At 39.4% G+C, this 22,667-nt stretch overlaps 1 protein-coding gene across 5 annotated transcripts in view; it reads right to left on the reverse strand.

Annotated features, from left to right (window-relative positions):
- PIP4K2A (phosphatidylinositol-5-phosphate 4-kinase type 2 alpha) overlaps positions 1–22,667 on the reverse strand; it is a 118,230-nt gene that overhangs the window by 33,677 nt on the left and 61,886 nt on the right. For 4 of the 5 annotated variants that reach the window (XM_080338576.1, XM_080338575.1, XM_080338577.1 and 1 more), the window contains 3 exons: positions 20,078–20,175; positions 18,861–18,957; positions 302–454 (listed from right to left, as the gene is read on the reverse strand). In XM_080338576.1, the coding sequence (XP_080194702.1) occupies positions 302–454; positions 18,861–18,957; positions 20,078–20,175 (348 nt within the window). The remainder of the gene's footprint in view (positions 1–301; positions 455–18,860; positions 18,958–20,077; positions 20,176–22,667) is intronic. The other variant, XM_080338579.1, reaches the window with a different exon arrangement.

Here is a 22,667-nt window from a genome sequence, read left to right on the forward strand (position 1 = left end):
TGGCTTCAAGCCTAGAACCAGCTGAAAGAAAGAGCATCTCTCTAGTATGGCAAAGGAGCCTATGGCCTCCAAATTACTATCTCTGTATCATATAGACATATAATTTTACCTAAAGCTAGCTTAGATATTTAAAAGAATGCAGCCTTGTGAATTGCAGACATACAATAAATTGCTCATATAAAAAGTCTGAAGTGACTCTTTTTCCCTGATTATTCATTTGAAACTTTTAACATTCTTAAAAGGATTTGCATTATAATATTTAAGAAGAGATCCCACACCCTGCTAATAATTAGTACATTACCTGGTGATATTTCTTCAGTATGTTGTGCATTTCTGCTACATCTTCACTTGTTATAGTTTTGATGATATATCTTTTGTCGTAAGATGTATGAAAGCGGGCACCACTGCGTGCTTGGGAATCATTGGCAAGGGGTGCACTTCTTGTCAATGAATTCTGTCAATTGATTTAAAACAAAAAAAGCACCAAGTCAGACAAAAATACACAAAGGTTAATTAGAACCAGCATAAACCACTGACATTGATTTTTTAATCATTTTCAATATATCTGAACCGAGCTGAATTCTGCAAAAGATATAATCACAGACAGCATCAACTTGACAAATCGTTCAAAAATATTCTGAGAATAAAAGAATGTTTGGGGAAAGGTATTGACCATCGGTGGTTCAAAAGTCATTCTCAATACTGAATGATAATTTCTTGCACTTTGACACACATATAGTATCAGCTTTTGTCAAGAAAATATACAGTCATTAAAAATCCAAAAGAAACACTGTATTACACCACAATAACTATAAAAAGGGGGTTTATTCATAGTAACAGTATTCCTTTAAAACTGAGCAGGATTTTCTCTTGAGCCAGTGTGATCTGGTTCATAAACAAGATCACAGAGATAGATTTCTGAGTTGTAGTACCAGAGCTATTCCAAAGATTTGATATCATTAAGCAAGTACTATTATTGTACCTTCTTTTGTAAAATAGATGTACCTTCCTAAGACTTAGGATGGGAAGGTTAGTTAATGACTGTATAGTAGTTAGAAGGAAAACTGCTAGAGATTAGTGACCATTTTTAGACTGAAGCTTGAGACTACTTGTACTTCAACAGTAGCAAAAAGCCCCTTTTTTTTCAGAAAATAAGGAGTATTCAGATTAGATTTCTTTATGTTTTAAAACAGTAAAACTAAATTAGACAAAGTATAACAACTTGCTTTTGGCTGGAAACGTCTTTATTTACTAGGAACAGTTTATGCCAACTTTTACAAACTCAACCACACCATTATTTTTTTTTAATAGGTAGTAACAGGAGTAGCACAGCCATGAGAAAACACAACATGTTCCTATACCCCATATGTACTTCCATAAAAATGGACCATACCCTGGAAAGGTTAAGCAAGTTAATTACAGACTGGTGGAACACTTCTCTGTTTATGAAATAACCTTGCAGTACTCGTTTGCGATATCCCTACTGGCAGCAGCAAACCCCAGCTCCTGCTATTGTTCCTCATTGGATCGTACTGCACAAACAACAGTTGCTAAATTGAAATTCCTCTTCCTTGCTCACATAGCATAACATTCTCTCTGCTAGAAGAAAAGCCATTTTCACAGGAAGTTTTAATAAAATTTTGTATATAAATGTAAACATTGCAGATTCCTAAATAGCAAAAGTTCAGCTCCAGCAGCTACAGAATATTATGTTTTTGTTTGGTTTGACAAGGCACTGTGAACTAAGTCACAAAACAGATCTACACTGGAAGAACAATGATGCTTTCAGAAAGTAATTGCAAATAGACTCATTCTACCACAACCAGGTACCAAAACCATAACATTTTATTTTTATAGGAGATATGTCTTATTTGGAAGTTTTACCATTGATAAATCTGTTCACAAACCCTATGGGCTTCAGCAGCAGCTGGACATGCAGATTCGACCCCAGTGACTGAAGGTCAGTAATTATTATCAAGTAATAACCTCAACGAAGAGATGAGGACAACTATAGCCCCAATTTAAATAGACACCTAAACACATACGATTATATCTCCATATTTTGGAGACGCATTGACTTCAACAAGCCTTCAGCATAGTTAAATCTTATCCCAAATGTGGGATGCTTTCTGAAATCAGCTTAATATGAAAAAACATTTTCCCACAAGGTTACTTTGTTCAACTGAAATACTCAGAAGTAGAAGGAATGACAGTAAATCACCTAAAAGCACACAGGTCTACAAGGTCTTATTAAAATGAAAATCTTAATCATGACATATAGGCGAAATAAATCTTTGCGTGCTTCTCCTTGTATATTTCTAGGCTTGTGCAATGAACTAGAATAATTACTAATGTCTATGATGAAGAGTGATGTCCTTCTCCATTATCCTCTCTATTCACTAAAAAAAGAAAGGACGTGGGTGCTTCCCTAGTGTTTATAAACAAACAATTTTTCTAGACTGATCATGACAGAGCTTTAGGGACAACCACTGCAGACTCTGGTCCCTCTCTGCACTGGCTTTGGACAGCCAGTTTTAACAGATGCAAGTCCTGATACGCCATCATTTTGCATGGTATTGAAGACACTAAAAAAAGGAATTTTAGTATTATTGCAATTTTCTTTACCCATTTTCAGATGTTTCCTATTCAAATTGATTTCCTACCACTCCACCATGGAAATGTTTTTAGGTACTGCTGAAGTCTATTCAAGAGAACAGGTATCATAAATGGATCAAATTTTCTTCATGCTACACTTGATATCAGTACTCCATTAATTTTTGAACTGAACCATAAACAGAGTTAGTCTTAGAAACTGTCCTATGTAGAAAACCCCTCTATTCTAGAGTCAGGACGGTGCTTTATTGCCAGGATGTGCATTTAATAGTTTAAGATGAATAGCTGAGAATAGAAGTTTAAAAAAATTGTCCAAATTCAGTTACCTTCATCACAACCTAGAAAATATGATGTAAAATAATAATTATTTTTAATTTTGAAAAAAGCCAAAGCATAGGTAATCATTTCTGTACGTAGTGAATTAAACTACTGCTAAGTTATTAGACTATAATTCAGTTAGCAATAATGAAGGCTACTGGGTAATTATATGTTATTGTTCCCAGCAGAAAAAGGTGCTTTATTCTGAAATTAACAATTGCAATAAAGCAGTAACCACAGTTTTCTGAATGTATTTTTCCCAGAGAACCCTAGTCTTTAAACTGTAAGCCATGTGATAGAAACTTGAAAGCAATTAACAGTATTTGGGGGAAGACTTAAATTGTTTTGCTGTAAAAAGTTGCAAAAAAGTGTACCTGCCAGTCTGCCACTGAACATCTGAGGGAGGAGGGAAGAAGGGAAGATGGTAAGGAGGATCTGAACTAGTATTGTTCTCCAAATTTTCAAATACTCTTGGGCAACATTTTAATATTCTTCACCAAAAGACTTGTCAGATTTGAGCGAAATTCAGCGCTGGGAGTACTCGGTATGAACAAAATACCTTACTAGCACACGGGAGATGATGTTTCTCTGAACTTTTCAGTTGCTGAAGCTCTCTTACTAATTCTGTGGCCAGAAAGGAGACAAAAATAATGACTCTTGACTTGAAACTTTACAAATGCTATTCCTTCAACCGTGTGTTCTTTTAAGATCTGTCTTCTTTTGTCTTCATAAGCACTATTTGCACAGGAGAGCTCTTCTAAGTGTTAAGCCTTAAAATAAAATTCTTCTTGCTTTCCAGAAACCTCCTATCATCCCTTCATTAACAAGGAATATCTTGTATACAGGTATATTTATGTAGCAACTCATCAAAATAAACATTTCACAGAATCACAGAATGTTAGGGATTGGAAGGGACCTCAAAAGATCATCCAGTTCAATCCCCCTGCCGGAGCAGGAACACCCAGATGAGGTTACACAGGAATGTGTCCAGGTGGGTTTTGAATGTCTCCAGAGAAGGAGACTCCACAACCCCCCTGGGCAGCCTGTTCCAGTGTTTTGCCACCCTTACTGTGAAGAAGTTTCTTCTCAAATTTAAGTGGAACCTCCTGTGTTCCAGTTTGTATCCACTGTCCCTTGTCCTATCATTGGTTGTCACCAAGAAGAGCCTGGCTCCATTTTCCTGACACTCACCCTTCACATATTTATAAACATTAATGAGGTCACCCATCAGTCTCCTCTTCTCCAAGCTAAAGAGTCCCAGCTCCCTCAGCCTTTCCTCATAAGGGAGATGCTCCCCTTCCCATAATCATCTTTGTTGCCCTACGCTGGACCCTCTCCAGCAGTTCCCTGTCCTTCTGGAACTGAGGGGCCCAGAACTGGACACAATATTCCAGATGGGGTCTCACCAGGGCAGAGTAGAGGGGAAGGAGAACCTCTCTCGACCTACTAACCACCCCCCTTCTAATACGCCCCAGGATGCCATTGTCCTTCTTGGCCACAAGGGCACAGTGCTGGCTCATGGTCATCCTGCTGTCCACCAGGACCCCCAGGTCCCTTTCCCCTGCACTGCTCTCTAACAGTTTGTTCCCCAACTTATGCTGGAGCCTCGGGTTGTTTCTATCCAGGAAATTTATAGAAACTAGTCAAATCCAAATAGAAACTAATAAATTTAGTCACATGTCCTGGTTTTCGCTCGGGAACCCATAACGGCAATGAGAGCTGTAGTGAATGAATTCCTTGTTTTGCTTTTATTGTGTGCGTGGCTTTTGCTTTATTTATTAAACTATCTTTATATCATCCCATGACTTTACTCACATTTACTCTTCTGATTCTCTCCCACATCCCACCTGGGGAGAAGTGAGTGGTTGCAAGGCGCTTAGTTGCTGGCTGGGGTCAAACCACAACATTCCTTTTTGATGCCCAGCATGGGGCTCTAAGGCTTTGAGATGATGGCAGATTTGACTGGAATGTGCTAGATTGAATTGATAGCTGTTATTGTTGTTTAGCTATTGATTGGCAGGCTTCTGTGCCTGCCATGGGGCTTCCTTGCCTTACTGTAAATTATATCCTTGTCTATGGCTGCTTTTCGCTTTCCCTGCTTGCTGTGCTGCTGATCACCTTAGCCTGCTGTGCCTGGGAATGTTCTGGCAACAGCAGTGGTGGTGTGCCAGAGCTGGCAAATGGCCTGGGCGCTGCTGCTTGAGACAGGCTGGAACTCCAATGTGAACTCAAGTTGAAACAACTCTGCAGACACCAAGGTCAGTGAAGGAGGGGAGAAGGTGCTTCAGGTGCCAGAGCAGAGATTTCCCTGCAGCCTGTGGTGCAACCCACGGTGAGGCCAGATGTCCCCCTGCAGCACATGGAGGTCCATGGTGGAATAGAGATCCACCTGCAGCCTGGGGAGGACCCCACAGCAGCACAGGTGGATGTGCCTGAAGGAGGTTATGATCTGGTGGGAAGCCCATGCTGGAGCAGGCTCCTGGCAGGACCTATGGCCTCATGGAGAGAGGAGCCCATGCTAGAGCAGGCTTGCTGGCAGGACTTGTCAGCCCATGGAAGGAACCCACTCTGGAGCAGTTAATGAAGAACTGCAGCGCATGGGAAGGACCCATATTGAAGAAGTTCACAGAGGACTGTCTCCCATGGGAAAGACCCCACACTGGAGCAGGGGAAGAGCATGAGGAGTCCTCCCTTTGAGGAGGAAGGAACAGCAGGGACACGTGATGAAATGACTGCAACCCCATTCTCCATCCCCCTGTGTCACTCAGGGCTGGGGGGAGGAGGTAGAGAAAATCAGGAGTAAAGTTAAACCCAGGATTTGAGTTACACTTTGTGGGAATTACTGTAGCAGGAACGCCTTGTTGCTAGCCCCGCTAGGGGCAAGGGGAAGAGCTAATTACAATGTTAAACCCTATAACCCAGCCTAAAGGGACATGAGGAGGAGACTGTAATGTAAAACCTTTAAATTGTTGTAACCTATGATCTGAGTTGCATGTTACAGGAATCACTATAGCAGGAACCACCTGAACAAATGGAGGACAAGCCTCTACAAGAAGCAGTGCGAGTGCAGCAGTGACCCGACCTAAGCCGGCTCTGGTGCCCAATCACTCCACTCAACACACCACCTCTCCTGTCCTGAGTGACTACGTTAACAGATGGAGCCTACAGTCAATGACTAAAATGAACTCAGTGGACATTCTGTGGACATTTATGGATGTTTTGCAGACATCTCACAGTGGCGGTCCACAGACCAAGGCCATACTTGTGCATTATGTCAAAGGATGGCAAGGGTGGTGGTGGGTAATGAAAATGTACTGGATACTGTGAGATCTCAGCACGAAGTAAATAGTACAGAATATGGAGTGAATACTGTTCTGGTTTCAGCTGGAATAGAGTTAATTTTCTTCCTAGTAGCTGGTACAGTGCTGTGTTTTGAATTTAGCATGAGAATGTTGATAACACACTGATGTTTCAGCTGTTGCTAAGAAGTCAAGGACTTTTCAGCTTCTCATAGTGACCTGCCAACGAGAAGGTGGGGAGTGGACAAAAGGTTGGGAGGGAACACAGTTGGGACAGCTGACCCCAACTGACCAAAGGGATATTCTGCACTACATGACATCAGGTTCAGTATATGAAGTTGGGGGAAGAAGAAGAGAGAGGGACTCTTGGAGTGATGGTGTTTGTCTTCCCAAGTCATGGTTACATGTGATGGAGCCCGGCTGTCCTGGAGATGGCTGAACCACTGCCGGCCAAGGGGAAGGAGTGAATGAACTCCTTGTTTTGCTTTGCTTGCGTGCACAGCTTTTGCTTCACCTATTAAACGGTATTTACCCCAACCCACGAGTTTTCTCATTTTTACTTTTGCTATCTATAACTTCCTGGAGACAATAAGGAGCAGCATGTAGTAGTGTTATTTGAATTGCACTGCTCTGTAGTTCAAACTGCTATTGGACACACTGTATAGACTTGTCTCTTACTGTTAAATGACGTTTTGTGAAGCAGTACATGGTAAAACACTCCTGTGATTCAGATGGCTTTTGCCAGAACACGCATATAAGTTTCAGTGATGATTTGTACAAAAAGTGAGTAAACTAAGGTGTACTATAGACTTCTGTGCACAAATGCCTTGGAAGAAAAGCTGATTGAACCTGCCTAAAGACAGCAGTGCAGGGCTTGCCTGTGCCCTTCTTGTTCAGCAGTAAACTCAGCTAAGGGAGACCCATTGCAGCTGCAATATCTCCTTGTTAGGTGAGGCTTCTGTAGGGAACTGGGAAGGAAATAAAGAATGAAACTCAAGCATCTCCCTTTTCCAAAAGGAAAATATAAGTGGGGTTGAGGGAGGGGGAGAGACAGAGACAGATAGATCACAGCAAATACCAGATTGAATTCCCTCTGGCTCTGCTTCTTAATTAGGGGAAGACTAAGTGGAATATGAACAGATGGGAAACGAGCCACTCCTCACTTAGCACAGATCTATGAGCCACAAAGCCAGAACAGGGAGGATGGATATACTTCAGATAGACAAAAAACCACCCAACTCTTATCCTCCAAAAGAGACACGTTTGTTCTAACAAGTCTTTTACCATCACTTACTGCTATTACGTACCAGTTCCACACTGTGTCAGGAACCAATAAAGCACATATCTAACTGCCAAATGTTGAAGTATTAGTCATACTAAGTTAATAAACATCACCTGCTTATACTATAGCATTAGTGAGCACAAACCCAAAAGAAAAGAGGGTCACATTGCCCTGTCCCCTTCAGATTTTCCCAGCCTTCTCCAGCCCTGCCATGGTGTGCCTCTGCCCGCTGGCACAATTAAAACATCTGTCAGCCACACATACCCTGTTCCACTTAACAGCTTCGCTTAGCAACTCCCTGCAAGTCTCCTGCTCCGAGTGTGCGTGTTCTGCCAATTCCCCATTCGCTTCTCATTTGTGAAGTTTTAATCTTGTGCCTGCTGGTTTTTTGGTCTCGGGAGAAAGAAAAGGTTTTGTACTTTTAAAGTGTGAATACTTTTATGAGGTCATTTAAAGACTACGCTAAATTACTTGTGTAATTACTTATATAACTGAAGACACATTTAACATGCCAAGCTCAGAGACACCTCTACTAGATAAATTTCTCTTTCACATACATCCCCCTCTCTCCCCAATACTCTCCCTCTGAGAAGTCACTGGCTGGAAGTCTCACTGCCCTTACATAAATCAATATAAAATATATCACATATATTGCACTGAGTAGCAGGCAACCAGAAATACTCATCTGGTCTTCAGTGCTGGGAGGCTACAAATAACAAAGAATTTTGGTCTCATAACACAGAATTAGTTTCTGATAAAATAATAAAAATACAGCTTTAAATGTAAATGGCTAAATGTTACACCAGCTACTAGTATTTCATTTCCCAAAGAGTTCTTGATGCAAAAAGAAATCAGTACACCTAAATTAAACACTGTCATTTCACCCAAGAACAGCAAATTACCTGTAAGGTTACAGTTTTACTATAGACCCAACTCTCTTCCCTCAGCATCTCTTTCCCAAACTCTCAGCAATCTGTACAGAGTTCCCTCAGTAAATATATATTAGGTAAGGAAAAAGTTTTTTTCAACAGATGCTCTTAGGACCTGATTCACAATTCTCTGAAGTTTACAAGAGCTTTTCTGAAGCCCTCAACAGAATTTCATAAACCAGAATCCAACACAACCACTACCCATCAGAAGCCATTTCATTTCACCCAGCCATTCCTAAACTGAACTCCAATCTCTGCTCTTAGTCAAGGTACAACTACCAGAAAGGCAATCGTGATTTTTCCAACTTCAAAAGACCAAGATTCACTACTGTAGTTTTTCTGGTATTTAATCATTTGTGTTGCTGAAAATGTGAGTCTAATTTTGAATTTGAATTACTTCCTTTTCTGGTCATTCCTATTTATTCTTTCCTAAAGTACCTAGTAGTTTTTTTCTGCAAGTATACTCACATACTACTTCCTTCTCAATTCTAATTTTTGCAAGTGCAGCAGGTCAAACTCTGTCACTTGCACCACAAGGCATTCTCTAGATCCTTAAATTCTTTTGACACCATTTTTCCGTATTTTTTCTGTATTTTCAACATCCTTTTTTTGAGATGACTAGCCCCACAACTATATATACCATTATCTTCAGGTATAAAATAAACAGATGTTGAAAAAACATTACAGCTCTTTCTGGTCTTATTTTATACCTCCCAATTTATACACCCAAGGGTGCAGTTAATTCTTTCTAGTTAGGAGCTCACTATAGTGCTAAATTCTTGTCCTCTTTGATCTCTTTTTCCTTCTCAGATCTGCTACCACCCTGAATAAAGCCTTCACCTCTGCAGTTCTGCACTCCTTTGTATCCATGTAACTATTCATTTAACCATATTAAAAGGCATCTCATTGGGACAGGCTCAGAAAGAATGCCAGGTGATCACAATGGGTTTTGTACAAAATCCTTACCTTTATCCCACTTCACCTTTTGGATGGATTTTGAATCTTCTGCAAGTTTTCTACTACATGAAATGTTAATTGCTTGTTCACAGTTACATTTTTATTGTTGTTATTTAATAATCTATTATTTACGTAATTTTTATTTTTTATTATAAAACCCTCAAATAATTTGCATTTTAAAAATCAAAATCACAAAATATCAAGCCAACTACTTTGGAAGAGGCATCCTCAAGAGTCCTTAGAAGCCAGCTAAAACACCACCTATCCTTTGGAAGTCTACTTTTACCTTGCACAAAATAGCAGCCTGTTGTAATTAAGTAACAGTAATGATATTATTGATAATGCTAGTTATACCAACAGCAGGTATCAAAAATTAAACTGATTTCCAGAGAGACTTTGGTTGTTCCTAAGAGCAACAAGTTAAGCTGTTTAGAGCTATTTTTTCCAACTGAAACCATTTTTGTGAGGGAAACACATGGAGTGGAGCCACTAAAGTACAGGAAAAGCTTGCCCAAGAGCTCCCTCCATAATTGCAAGCTATATTTATAACAGGCAAAGTATTGCCCTCTTCTTCAAAGATGAACTGCTGGTGAGGCTCTTCCTCCTCTGCCCACTTTGCTTAAAATGTTCACAGCACGTACATTTATCTCCACAGTGGGAGGCCACGGATTAGCCACAGCCTCCAAGAGGGTGGAGAGATTTAAAGGTCAATTTAATTAGTTCATTCTAATCTCTTACACGTCTAATATAAATGTCACTGTTTCCTAACTGCTACTTTAGCAGACAAGATTATATTTTAGAAAGTTTGAACACATGAACTACGTGTTGGATGTAATACAAATACTTCATGTAACTAATCTAAAAAGGGAGCCTAATAAAAATTGTCATTGAGTCGGAGCTTTTCCTAAAAAAGAGAAAAGGCAGTAGGAAAATTCTGGTGATAAAGCACAGAGAGCTTTAGAAGAACAGTAATCTTTCAAACTGACTGGCTTAACAGCTTCTCATTGATTTAAATCTTTCCCATTTCACGATGTCTGGACAAAGGCAAACAACGGTTTCTGGTACTGTGATCTCATCCGAAAGTCGTGGAATGCTAAAACAAGCTTCACAAGCCCAACGTGCCCTAAAGACAAATCAGATCATATCCCAGGCTATTTAAGAGTGCCTCCGGGCAAGCTTTGCATGAACGAATAGAGAAAAACAAGAGCACAGATGATGCTCTGTGATGACTGAAATCATAGGTCAGTGGAAAAGCCTGGCAGTGGCTCATCGCTGTTAGAGAATTAAGTATGCACGGTCTGGCTGCTCTTCTGTGACAGTAACTAGTGGTGCTGCCTGGCCCATGCAAAGCTTCTCATGAAGACAAGCTTGCAGCTCCCCCAACCTTTTTTTATTTTTACAAGACCTCAGGAGCCATCAATGGGGATGAATTAGACCTGGATTACTAATTAAGATGCATAACAAAGAGACACAGTGTCATACAATTGGATGCTCCAAGTTTTATTTCTGTAATTTGAAACAAGCAGCCCGCTTCTGGGATGGTATTTTGCCAGTGGTTCTAAGAGAAGAAAGGCAAAGTGCTAGTGTTATAACAGAAACATCAAACCCAGAGATGTCTCGTTTTGTCATACAGGGAAGGGTAGGGAGCACTTTGGGTTTTACTTTGTATACTGGCACTATGCATCCTACCATTGCCATTGAGCAGGTTCCTGTCTGGAAATACTGATGAGAAAACATGATCAGGGAACACTGGTCTCCAACACTGACACGTTTAAGAAGCCTGGCATGTCACAAAGCATACCGGACTGGTATCATATGCCACAAGCACATTCAGTGGTATGATCTCCCTCTGCCTTTGGCAGCTGTATGGACAATACTGCACAATGATTTATTGTCAGCTCAAAAGCAAGGCTCTCAAAAGACCTAAAATGAATGTCATGTGGCCTGCAAAAGAAGAAAATAGACCACCGCTGGTCCTGTGGTGCACCTGTCAGAAACAAATTCCCTTCTATGATCTGGGTAAGATGTGGATGAACACAGTCTGAACACCTATGAACATTCATAAGCAAATTGTATTCAGGGAGTGATTAATGTTTAAAAAAAGAAAGGCAAAATACCACCTTTTTTTTTTTTTTTTTTTTTTTCCACTGAGCACGTTATGGGTTTCTTGACTTGGTCAAAGGACAGTTGAATGAATAAAATATGACTCTTTCCTAAATCAAGTTATCCTATTGAGAGTGTAGTTTTGGAGCTGCCAGCTTAAGGCATGCACTTGCTTTGGAAAGAGAGCTCTTTTTCTGGGAGCTTCTCTCCTTCAGCCCTGCAAAGCTTGGCTTGATGCCTCGTTTTCAATGGCTATCTCCGTAAGAGCTCAGGGAGCTCTACCAGCTCATTGTTTTGATGTTGCCAGCACGAGCTAAATTGCTTTTTTCTAGTTTGAATACCCAATTGCGAATGACACAAGTTTAGGCAAGGAACTGCTGAAAGGAAGGCAAATTAAATGTTTTCTCTAGAGAAGATTAAGATAAACTGGAGGTTAAAATTTCTGTTGCCGTACATACTAAATTTAAGTCCTACAGTCACTAAATTCTTATTTGGGCTCACACTTAAGGCACCAAATACTAGAACATAATATTCAGATTGGAAACGTGATTTTTTACATGCTGGAAAGACAACAAACATGCCAGTTTTTGTTAGTACAGCTGTTACTACTACTACTGCCTATGCCCACATCAAGATGTCAGCAGTTCTGAAGATCTTGGTGCCAATGTCCATTTGGGATCCACAAACTGGACAGTCTGCTACAGGCACCTCATCTGACAGACAAGCTCAAGAACTTTCCATGCACTGACAGACTTACCATGCTAAAATTACTAGCACAGGAACTTTCTTTACATGATAGCTCTTGCTTCCAGGATTTTTTATGTACTTTATTAAACATTCAATGAAAATATCATGTGTTAGGAAGAAGATCTAACTCCTAACATGGTTGTTTCTCAGATATTTATTGTGGACCTTGTTGTCAGTAGTTTGACGGTAGAGGTGGCTCATTCCTTCCCAAACCAAGGGTAAATAAATGGAGGCATGAATTTCAGTGCAGAAGAACGAGTAGAGAGCTCTGATGAATATTCTTTTTGTCCAAAGAAGCATATAATCTTAAATTGTGAAATAGTTTTTAAGACCTTAATATGATATCTTTGGATTTCATAAGTCACATAAAATGAGCAAAAGTATTCATCGCTTGACGAGAACTTTGGTGATCTGAAGTTTAGATACTTAAAAAGAAAATTATATTGAAGGCTGACATCTGAAAAATGAACCTTGAATTTACATTATTGACCTGATGTCATATTAGAGTTGGAAATATAAATCCTTCTGTACAGAAAGCTGCAAGAGATATTGAACCATAAAGAGACACCCATATCAGGAGAAGTGAAGGATACTGAGTTTATATGGTTTGTGTATTGGGTTTACTTGGCAAGGTTTTGGTACAAGGGGGCTGCAGGGGTGGCTACCCCCATTGCAAGAAGCTTCCCCCATGTCCAACAGAGCAAATGCCAGCCAGCTCCAAGAGGCACCCACCACTGGCCAAGGCTGAGCCCATCAGCAATGGTGGTAGCGCCTCTGTGTTAATGTAGTTAAGAAGGGGAAAAAGTTGCTGCACAACAGCAATTGCAGCTGGGGAGAGGAGTGAGAATGTGAGAGAAACAGCTCTGCAGACACCAAGGTCAGTGAAGGAGGGGCAGGAGGTGCTCCTGGCACCAGAGCAGAGATTCAGAACCATGAAGATGATTTAAGGGAGTGGACCATCTCCCTTATGAGGAAAGACTGAGGGAGCTGGGTCTCTTTAGCTTGGAGGAGACTGATGGGTGACCTCATTAATGTTTATAACTATGTAAAGGGTGAGTGTCAGGAGGATGGAGCCAGGCTCTTCTCGGTGATAACCAATGATAAGACAAGGGACAATGAGTACAAACTGGAACACAGGAGGTTCCACTTAAATATGAGAAGAAACTTCTTCACAGTGAGTGTAACAGAACACTGGGAACAGGCTGCCCAGGGGTGTTGTGGAGTTGTCTTCTCTGGAGACATTCAAACCCACCTGGATGCCTTCCTGGGAGATTGGACTAGATGATCTTTCGAGGTCCCTTCCAATCCCTAACATTCTGTGATTCTGTTTAACCTCATCTAGGTGTTTCTGCTCTGGCGGGGGATTGGGATTGGATGAGGATTGGACTGGATGATCTTTTGAGGTCCCTTCCAATCCCTAACATTCTGTGATTCCCCTGCAGCCTGTGGTGCAGACCATGGTGAGGCTGGCTGTGCCCATGCAGCCCACAGAGGTTCCTGGTGGAGCAGAGATCTACCTGCAGCCTGGGGAAGACCCTACGGCAGCACAGGTGGATGGGCCTGAAGGAGGCTGTGACCCCATGGGAAGCCCATGCTGGAGCAGGTTTGCTGACAGGACTTGTGACCCCATGGGGGACCCAGGCTGGAGCAGTCTGTTCCAGAAGTACTGCACCCCATGGAAGGGAGCCATGCTAGAGCAGTTAATGAAGAACTGAAGCCCATCAGAAGGACAAGCTCAACAGGATCTTCTTTCCCCGCTGATTCCACCAAGCCTGTTCCTTGGCTGTGGTTTCGCTGGAAGGGACAGGTAGGGACAGTGGGAATCTCGTTCATCCATTCATGTGAGACACTAATTAGATGACGAGGCATTTTGCTACCTTAAGAGAGTCGTAGTTACTCCCGCCATTTACCCGCGCTTCATTGGATTTCTTCACTTTGACATTCAGACCACTAGGCAGAAATCACATCTCACTGGACAAGTTCATGGAGGACTGTCTCCCGTGGGTGGGACCCCATGGTGGAGCAAGGGATAAGCATGAGTCCTCCCCTGAGGAGGAAGGAGCAGCAGAGATGACGTGTGATGAAGTGACCACAGCCCCCATTCCCTCACTGTAGGGGAGGAGGCAGACAAAATCAGGAGTGAAGTTGAGCCCAGGAAGAAAGGAGGCGTGGGGGGAAGGTGTTCTAATATTTAGTTTTATTTCTTATCACTCTGATTTGATTTGCGATAAATTAATTTTCCCCAAGTCTTTTTTTTACCCATGATGGTAATTGCAGAGTGATCTCCCTGTCCTTATCTCAATCCATGAGGCTTTTGATAAATTTTGTCTCCCCTGTCCAGCTGAGGAGGGGAGAGATAGAGCAGCTTTGGTGGGCATCTGGTGTCCAGCGAGGGTCAACCCACCACAGTTTGTTATTAGAGAAATTGCTTAAAAGCAGGAATTCTCAGTTTTCATTTTAGATTTCAATCTTTTATGTGAAAAATGTCCAAAGAGAAATAAAAAGCATCTCTAAATTAAAAAGAAGTTCTATACTGTCTGCTAAGAGTTCTTTATGAATTCTTTGTCCTGTACAGAGAACCTGTACAAACTGCTCCTGCAGACAGGCAAAGCGAGATCTGAGCATGTCTCCTATTACACTAAGTACTAAAACTTTAAGGAAAATGAGTTGTGCTCTCCCCTGTCCCCAGCAGAAGGCTCATTAGGTACACTGCGACACTGGTGCCCTCTGGTAAGAGCAATTTATTTTATTGGGCAAGAACCCAGTCTCCCTCTTTTGCCTAGCAGAATCCAGATGTGGGATTCAGCAATAACTTTAAGCAAGAACAGATGTGTTGAAGCACAGTAAACTTCCCTTTCCAGAGCAACAGCAGCAGGATCATTTGTTACTGTACTAGATCCTGTTTTTCTAGATTTTGCTGGGGGGCATTAAGTCAGCTGCTTGTCTGTTAATCTCATAATTTTACAGTTTACAGAAGATATTCCTGTAATTCTTCTGATAAAATTGTACTATTGGATTTTATTATGTCAACCAAGTTGCAAATAAATTCCAAATCTACCAGAGCTACTCCATACATTCTGGAAAAAAAGAGGCCTTTCTGTAAAATAAACTTTGCGAACCCAATATCTAAAGCTATGGTGGAATGCAGAAACTAAAAATTACTTTAGGACTACAGTGAGAGACTTGTAACATCCACCAGCACAAAACATAACAATAATCTCTTTTCCTTTGATAATTTATAGTCTGTAAGTGTTTTTTTCCACTATTCAAATACAATTTTGATTCATACTACCCATCATCTGTGTTCCCCTTTCTAAGAAAAATCAGCCAGACCATTTTTTAATTTGATGCAATAAATATGCTAGTAAGACGTGATCACAAAGAAGGAATATTCTGGTCTAATAAGTTTTATTGTTTGGTTGCTTGTTTTTTTTTTAACATAAGAAGAAAGTTTTTAATCTAGATTGAAGACTTAATTTGTCATAACAAGGTTCTATAGGCAACCTCTGAATAAAACTCAATGTTTAACTAACTTCTTACTGTATTTTCACTTTAATTCTAGTTCAGTATTAATCAAAGTGTTTCTCATAGATGCCCAGCCAGCCATGAAAGAGATTGATGTAGGCCAGATTACCAAGGATACCTCAAAAAAAGGAATTGGTTTCCATCATGTGAAGAGAGGGAGTCCATTATAGGAACCATAATTGCCATTACTAGAAATGGCTTCCTGTAAAGCATGAACCATACACAATTTAAGGAATTCCCCTGACTCTGAAGTCAAGACTGCTTGTAGGAAAAAACTTGTATTTCATGAAATTTAAATCTCTCTTCAGGAATAAGAGGAGATTTCCATAAGGGAAGATCTCTATATTAACCATTCCATATGTGGACTGTGTGTCAAGCATTTCACAAAATTTCTGCACAAAGTGAATAACACAATGTCAAGAATTAAAATTAGTATAGCCCAGTGATTAGAGTGTACACAAGCAAATTCTTTTCACGAGGTAGGGTTTTTTTCCTCTAGTCTTTCCTTGTGAGTAAGCACTATCTGGAACAACTCAAGGACATCTGCAGAACATTCTGAAAGTAAAAACATTTAAAATTAATGTTCTTCCTGATTTAAACTGATGTGTCTGACTAATGAACATGGTAATTGGGTTTATTTATCTACACCAATCCTATCTTGCTCAATAATGGGAATGACATTGTTCATAATCGATTAGGACTCCCTTCCTGAAAATCATTATATAAGAAAAACTGTCTAGAGAAAGTTACTTGCTGTCTCTTCCACAAGCTTCCCCTTTCAAGGGGCTTTTTCCAATTCATATTTGGCTCCAAGTATAAGACAACCATTTTAAACAATATTCATTGGAATTACTTCAAGACAAAGGTTACCTGAAAGAAAGTATATACAACAAGTGTCCTTTGTCAAATTAGATTGCCTTTTTAAATCACAGAGAATGTAACATTAAAATGAAGGCAACCTCTACTTTTAATATGGATAATCCCTATCTTACACATAGAGTGACTTGAATTTTCACTTATGTGTATTTCTATAAAAATGATTTAATTTTAAAAGTTTGTTCAAAATACATGACTACTTTGAGCTTTAAAAAAACCCATCAGTATAATCCAGTATAGAATAAGAACTCAGAGTGACACACTGCTTGGGTTAAGGAAGAAAAGAATAATGAACGCAGACATTGCCTTCCCTCAGGTCACAAATAATAATAACTATCTACTGATTTTTGTTAGATACACCTGAAATACTAAAGAGCATTGAAGATTTTTTCCTACCTACTACATAATTTTGTTGAATCAATAACCAGAATGTGGTTGCATTTTCTTCTTTTGGATTGTTGTTTAGCTACATTGTCAAAAAAACCCAAAACACATAGCTACAGACAAGTATTTTTGTTTTTAATCTGAAAATACAGACATTTTATTTAATGATAATCCTTTAACATTGTTTTATCATTGTTCACATTAATAAATCCAAACAGCAGTACAAAATAGCTCTAACAGGAATTTCTGTTGTAGAACAGTAGTGGTGAAACATCTCACAGTGCTGTGGAATGCAGTGCTTTTGATTACGCTATGTTTGCCAGTTGTCTTCTAATATATTTACTGAAATACAACTTTGATTGCTTAGTAATGTCACCATCCCATCTTCTATAAGATATTGAGCATGAGCTGACACCATAATTTTGAGAGCAATCACATTTCCTTCCTCTTTGACACACTGATCCTTTAACAAGAAAAAGCAAAACTTCACATAAAGGGATCAAGTAACTTCTCAAACCTCTTTGGTCCATCAGGAAAATCAAACCAGGAGTGCAATTAGGCACAACTATTTTAACTGTTCGCTTGAGTCTCGGTATATTTCCTCTTACCCAGTGCTTCAGTAACAGGATTATGAAAAGTAATGAGATAGGATCATGACAGCTCTACCAGAAAATACGACCCAACCCTCTACCTACTAGTGAAACATCTTGCCAAAGTCACAGTGGCCGTATATCAAGATCCATAACCTAATATCCATTTACACTCCTGCAAGCATGTTTTAGCCCACCTATGCATTTTAAACACACTGCTTGATATTGAAAAAAGGAAAATTGGTAAAGTGGACAGTTGAAGGACTCAGATGTAGGTTTCAGCTGCAGTACTGAGTCTGCTCCATGAAGCAAGAAGGAGAGTGTTACGACAAACACTTTGTACAATTTGTTTAGCTACTTAAAACCATTCATTAAATACCTTCTAATATATCTTAGTGACAGGCTACAAATACAATTGCAGCCAACATTGAAATAGTTTAGAAGAGCAAGAGGGCACCAGAGGAAGCAGCACTGGGTTATAGGGCAAGTGCTCTTTTGGACAGGACATCCCGCAGGTGACCACAGAAGGAATTATCCCCGCGGCTGAAAGAGTGTGCATTAGGCACAGTTAGTGGAAAAGGGAATGTCAGTGAATATTGGCAAATCAGACTGAAGCAGAGTTCTCCTTTTGCTGTATCTGCTCCTCGCAAGCTATTTGTTTCCAGGTCCTCTTAACAATGGGAAAAGGAGACATAACGCAGCAGTATGAAGTTGGCAGCTGCAAGTCACTCTTTTCTAAACAAAAAAAGCATGAAGTGAAAAAAAAAAAAAGAAAGAAAATAAAAAGGCTGTGGTCATTTCAGAAACCACATCTCACACAGACACCCTACAGAAGCAACTGTTATCTAAGTGATCCAGCTGAATACAGCATCTCTTGTCAGTAGTGCCCAGACATTATTTTTTCTTCTATTGCAAGAGGTATCACCCTTCAGTTTTAATAACATGGTTCATGACTAGGAGGTACTCTAATGGGAAACAAGGAAGCCTAAAGATTGGAGAATGGTAGGAACCACAAGACAGCGAGGGCAGGAAAAGGGGTAAAAAAATAAATGTTCTGGTTGCAGTGGGGGAAGAAGTAGAAAGAATATCTTCGTTTTCTCTTAGTTTTCCTCCAACTTACACAAAAATAACTCCATTTCGCCACATTGGCCTGTTTTTCACAACTGCACTACTCTCATGGATGTACCTTTAAAATCTGTATACATCACCAGTTTAAGTGTTTTGAAAGGAAACTTACCTGAAAGTCTTGATCATCAATTCCAAATCTCTCTCTTAGATTACGGAAAACCATTGGACAATATTCCTTAAATTTGAAATGACTTGGCATGTTTTCTCTGAAATAATAGAAAATCAAATCAACTTCATTCACCTGCATATGCAATAAGTAACTCTAGAGTATTCTGTCTCCATTCTGTTCATACAAAGCAAAGGAAAGGAGAGAGATTATAAAATCTCCTTAATGTTTTCTTTTATTCACTGACATTTGATCTCACAGTGTTATTTTCTTCTTCTTTACAATGTTCAAAAAATTTACACATATTTGTCTTTTGTCTCTAACAAGCTACAACATAACTGGATGAAATAAATTCAAGTTATATTTTTATAACTTTGGAACCTGGACTCAAAAGTAGAAAAGAATCTTTTCCCATTGCCCTAAAATTACTTCAAAGGTGAAATCTCAGATTGGATTACAAAAGAATTACTATATCATCTGTGACATAAGAAAACTCTGACAGTGCCAAAGCTTCAAGAGAACTGGACTCATTCAGTACAGGGCTAATTTTAATATCCTAGCGTTAATTTAGACTTACACATGAAAAAATTTATTTTAACATTTGTTGCATAACAGAAGACCCAAAGTAGCAGAATTCTTCCTTGCTTTTTCCAATATATTCCTGAATAAAATTCAATTTATACACAAGACAGTATTAATAGTTTTGTATGTCAGTACGTGCTGTTCAAGGAGCATTTTATTTTTAAGAGATGCAGGTATCACATTAAATGATCTTAATACTTTTGGAGATTCTATGTGATTGGTATGATTTTGCATTGTGGATTATAGAAAGCTGAAGATTATTCAGCTTTGATATATGCTTAAATTCTCATTCTTGTTCAAATATTTGTTTTAATAAAAAAGTGTATGCACATGAATTTATGTTCTTAAAAATAGCAAATAAGTGCTTTTATCAGCCATAAATGATCACACCAAGAAAGGATTACCTTCAGTATGTAAGATACTCATAAGGCAATAACAAACCATATGGAGGAAAAAATTCTACCCAGCAGCCCCTGCTGTTGCTTTTCAGAACAGCACAGATGGTTATGTTTATCGCAGGATTAACTTAATCACCAAAACTTCAGTCCCATCAACTGAAAAATAACAGAGTTCACAGTACTTCATAAAAATATCAATACCACTACCCACTTCTACAAAGAACTGTTGCTTGTACTTACTTGTTGAAAAGGTGATTGTCCACCTTTATCTTTGAGTACGCTTTGAAATCATCTGGCATCAACATAACAGGGATTTGAACATGGCTCAGTTCATTGATCTAAAGAAAACAGAATATATTTAGTTGCTGAGGTCTTTGCAAAGGTGCTGCATGGGTCTTAATTACAAAAATGTTATTCAGTCTACTATCTCTTGTGTATACATCCTGGGAGTGAATTTACGTAAAAGAAGAATGCAATAGCAGATTTATTCTTCCCAATCACAAGACAGACACTTTGGAAAAGAAGAAACAGCATTCCATATTTATACTAGTTTCAGGAAAAAAAAGTGCTTCAAAGCACACCTGGAGTGTGCTTTTTATGGAAGGTCAACGAAGAAGCCAGTAAAATGGTCTTTAATCCAACACACTGTTCCTGTTTAGGCAACTGAGCTATGCTCTCCAAAGATAACTCAAATTCTGTATTTCAAACAAGTATTTACCTTTGCAGCTTATGAGCTAGTCTTACAGTCTGTGTCTTGAGCTATGTAGTGAAAATAAAATGAAAAGTTGCTTACGTGTGAATGCACGTACTTTGGGTTCAATAAACAGATGCTAGTTTCTTCCAACAGTGCAGACCTCAACCAAGTTTTCGCAAGTCACAGCATTCAGGTTGGTTTTTTTTTTGATTGTTCAAGTTGGACAAACTATTTAAATCGCTAAATTGTTGCTTAGAAATAGAAATTCAAAGGTTGTCCTTATTTTGTTACATGTATGGGGACCACCTATTCGTTCTAGTTTTGAAACTAATTTTGTCAGTTTTCTCAAGATTAGGATTTTTCATGTTTATTTGAAACCCACTTCTCGCCACATCTTTATGACAAAACGTACAACTTTATTACTACCTAGTTTGTAGGCATGTTTTTATTATTGCATGTATTAATCTACCCTTACTTTAGTAAATTTTAACTAAAACATGATGGACATGAGATAGAGAATTGTGAGCTTGCAACGGTGCTTTCAAATGATGAATGAGATACCCATTACAACAGCAGCTACCAAATACCCATGACATACATTTTACCTATGTTCTTACGGTTCTCTACACCCTGGTCACGCATCTCGATTTACCCAGTTAAGTATTTTCGCTCATGCGGAGCACATTTTGCTTCAGCAGTTTTCTACAGGGTTTAGAGGGAAAACCAACTCTGCATCAATACAAATGCAGACCAGGGTTGGATATAGCAATACAGGGGTGATCCTCTGCTCCTAGCACTCTCTCTCAACACTGTTTTCCAACTATGAAGCTATTAGTTGCCTGCAAATGCTACCCTGCTTTTGGAGAAACCTTCACTGAAGCAGCTATAGGTTATAAATAGTGGAGGAAAAAAAATGCAAGCACGACCATTTGCAGAACTAAGTTAAACAAAATAGGAAAACAGTGAGGAGCTTTTTAGCTCTTGAGCAGAGGAAAGCAACAAACGCAAGCAGGCGGGTCAGGTGGTCTCATAATTTTCCAGTAGTTTCAAGTCCCAGTAATGTTCCTTGCCATGTCTTATTTTTATTATTCAGATCTCTCCAGCCCACATAAAAACTGATAATAATCCATTGAATTTACTTTACGGAATGCTTCTTTGAAAAGCCATCAAAATCTCTAGATAGAGGCACAGCAGCTATATGGCAGAGTGGAGAAAGGGAACAGAAAGATAACTGGGATGGGCTGACTATGCTCTGCTCCTTGGAGTTGTAGGGAGAAGGCTCTTTCCTCCTTCCAAAAGGAGAGACAGAAGAAACTCCACTAAATTTTTGAAAACGCAGCTGTACAAACCTGATAAATTATGCTGACAGCTCATTAAATATGACACAAACCAACAAAAAGTTGATAGAAAATCACTACATCTAACATACATGCTCCTTATTGCAGTTGATATCTCTGTAGGCCAATCTCACCCTGAAACCACAGGGCAGGTTTGAGAGTTCGCAGAACTAGTCTGGCTGTTGTGCAAACAGAACTAGAGACAAGTGCAAATAAAACTAGAGACAAGTAGATATATTACACAGAGATATGAAACTTTAGATTTGCTTACATGGAATTACCTACCCTCTTAGACTGCCAGACTGTACAAATTCCACACTAGAAAGAGGGATAAGAGAGATGTACATGCACTTCTACCAGAGCCAAAAGTGATTCCAAGAATATCTTCCCTTGAATACTATCAATAATGCTGAATTCACACATCATCAAACGACCCATCTACAATTTGCAAGTCTGCTTGAAAATCTGGATTTTAGATTACCAAAACGCATTAATCAAATTTCCACATGTATTCACTTTCTTAATTTACTGGTGTAAAGTTTTCCTGAATACACCTACAGAATTGCTTTCACGCTGTGAATATTTAAATTTGTGCTATAATGGCACAGTTTTAATTGTGCCTGTAGGCCTTACAAATGTCATCTGCATAGTGGAATAACATAGCCAAATGTGCTTGCATTTGCATACTTTAGAGATTCTTTTATTCCAAACAAAAATTCCAAAATAATTCTCCCCGGAAGCTCCCTACAATATGTGAATGCAGACCCCCGCCTCCAATAAGGCAAATAATGCAGATTAA

Source organism: Nesoenas mayeri, assembly GCF_963082525.1.
Source record: "Nesoenas mayeri genome assembly, chromosome: 2".
Classification (NCBI taxonomy): Eukaryota; Metazoa; Chordata; class Aves; order Columbiformes; family Columbidae; genus Nesoenas; species Nesoenas mayeri.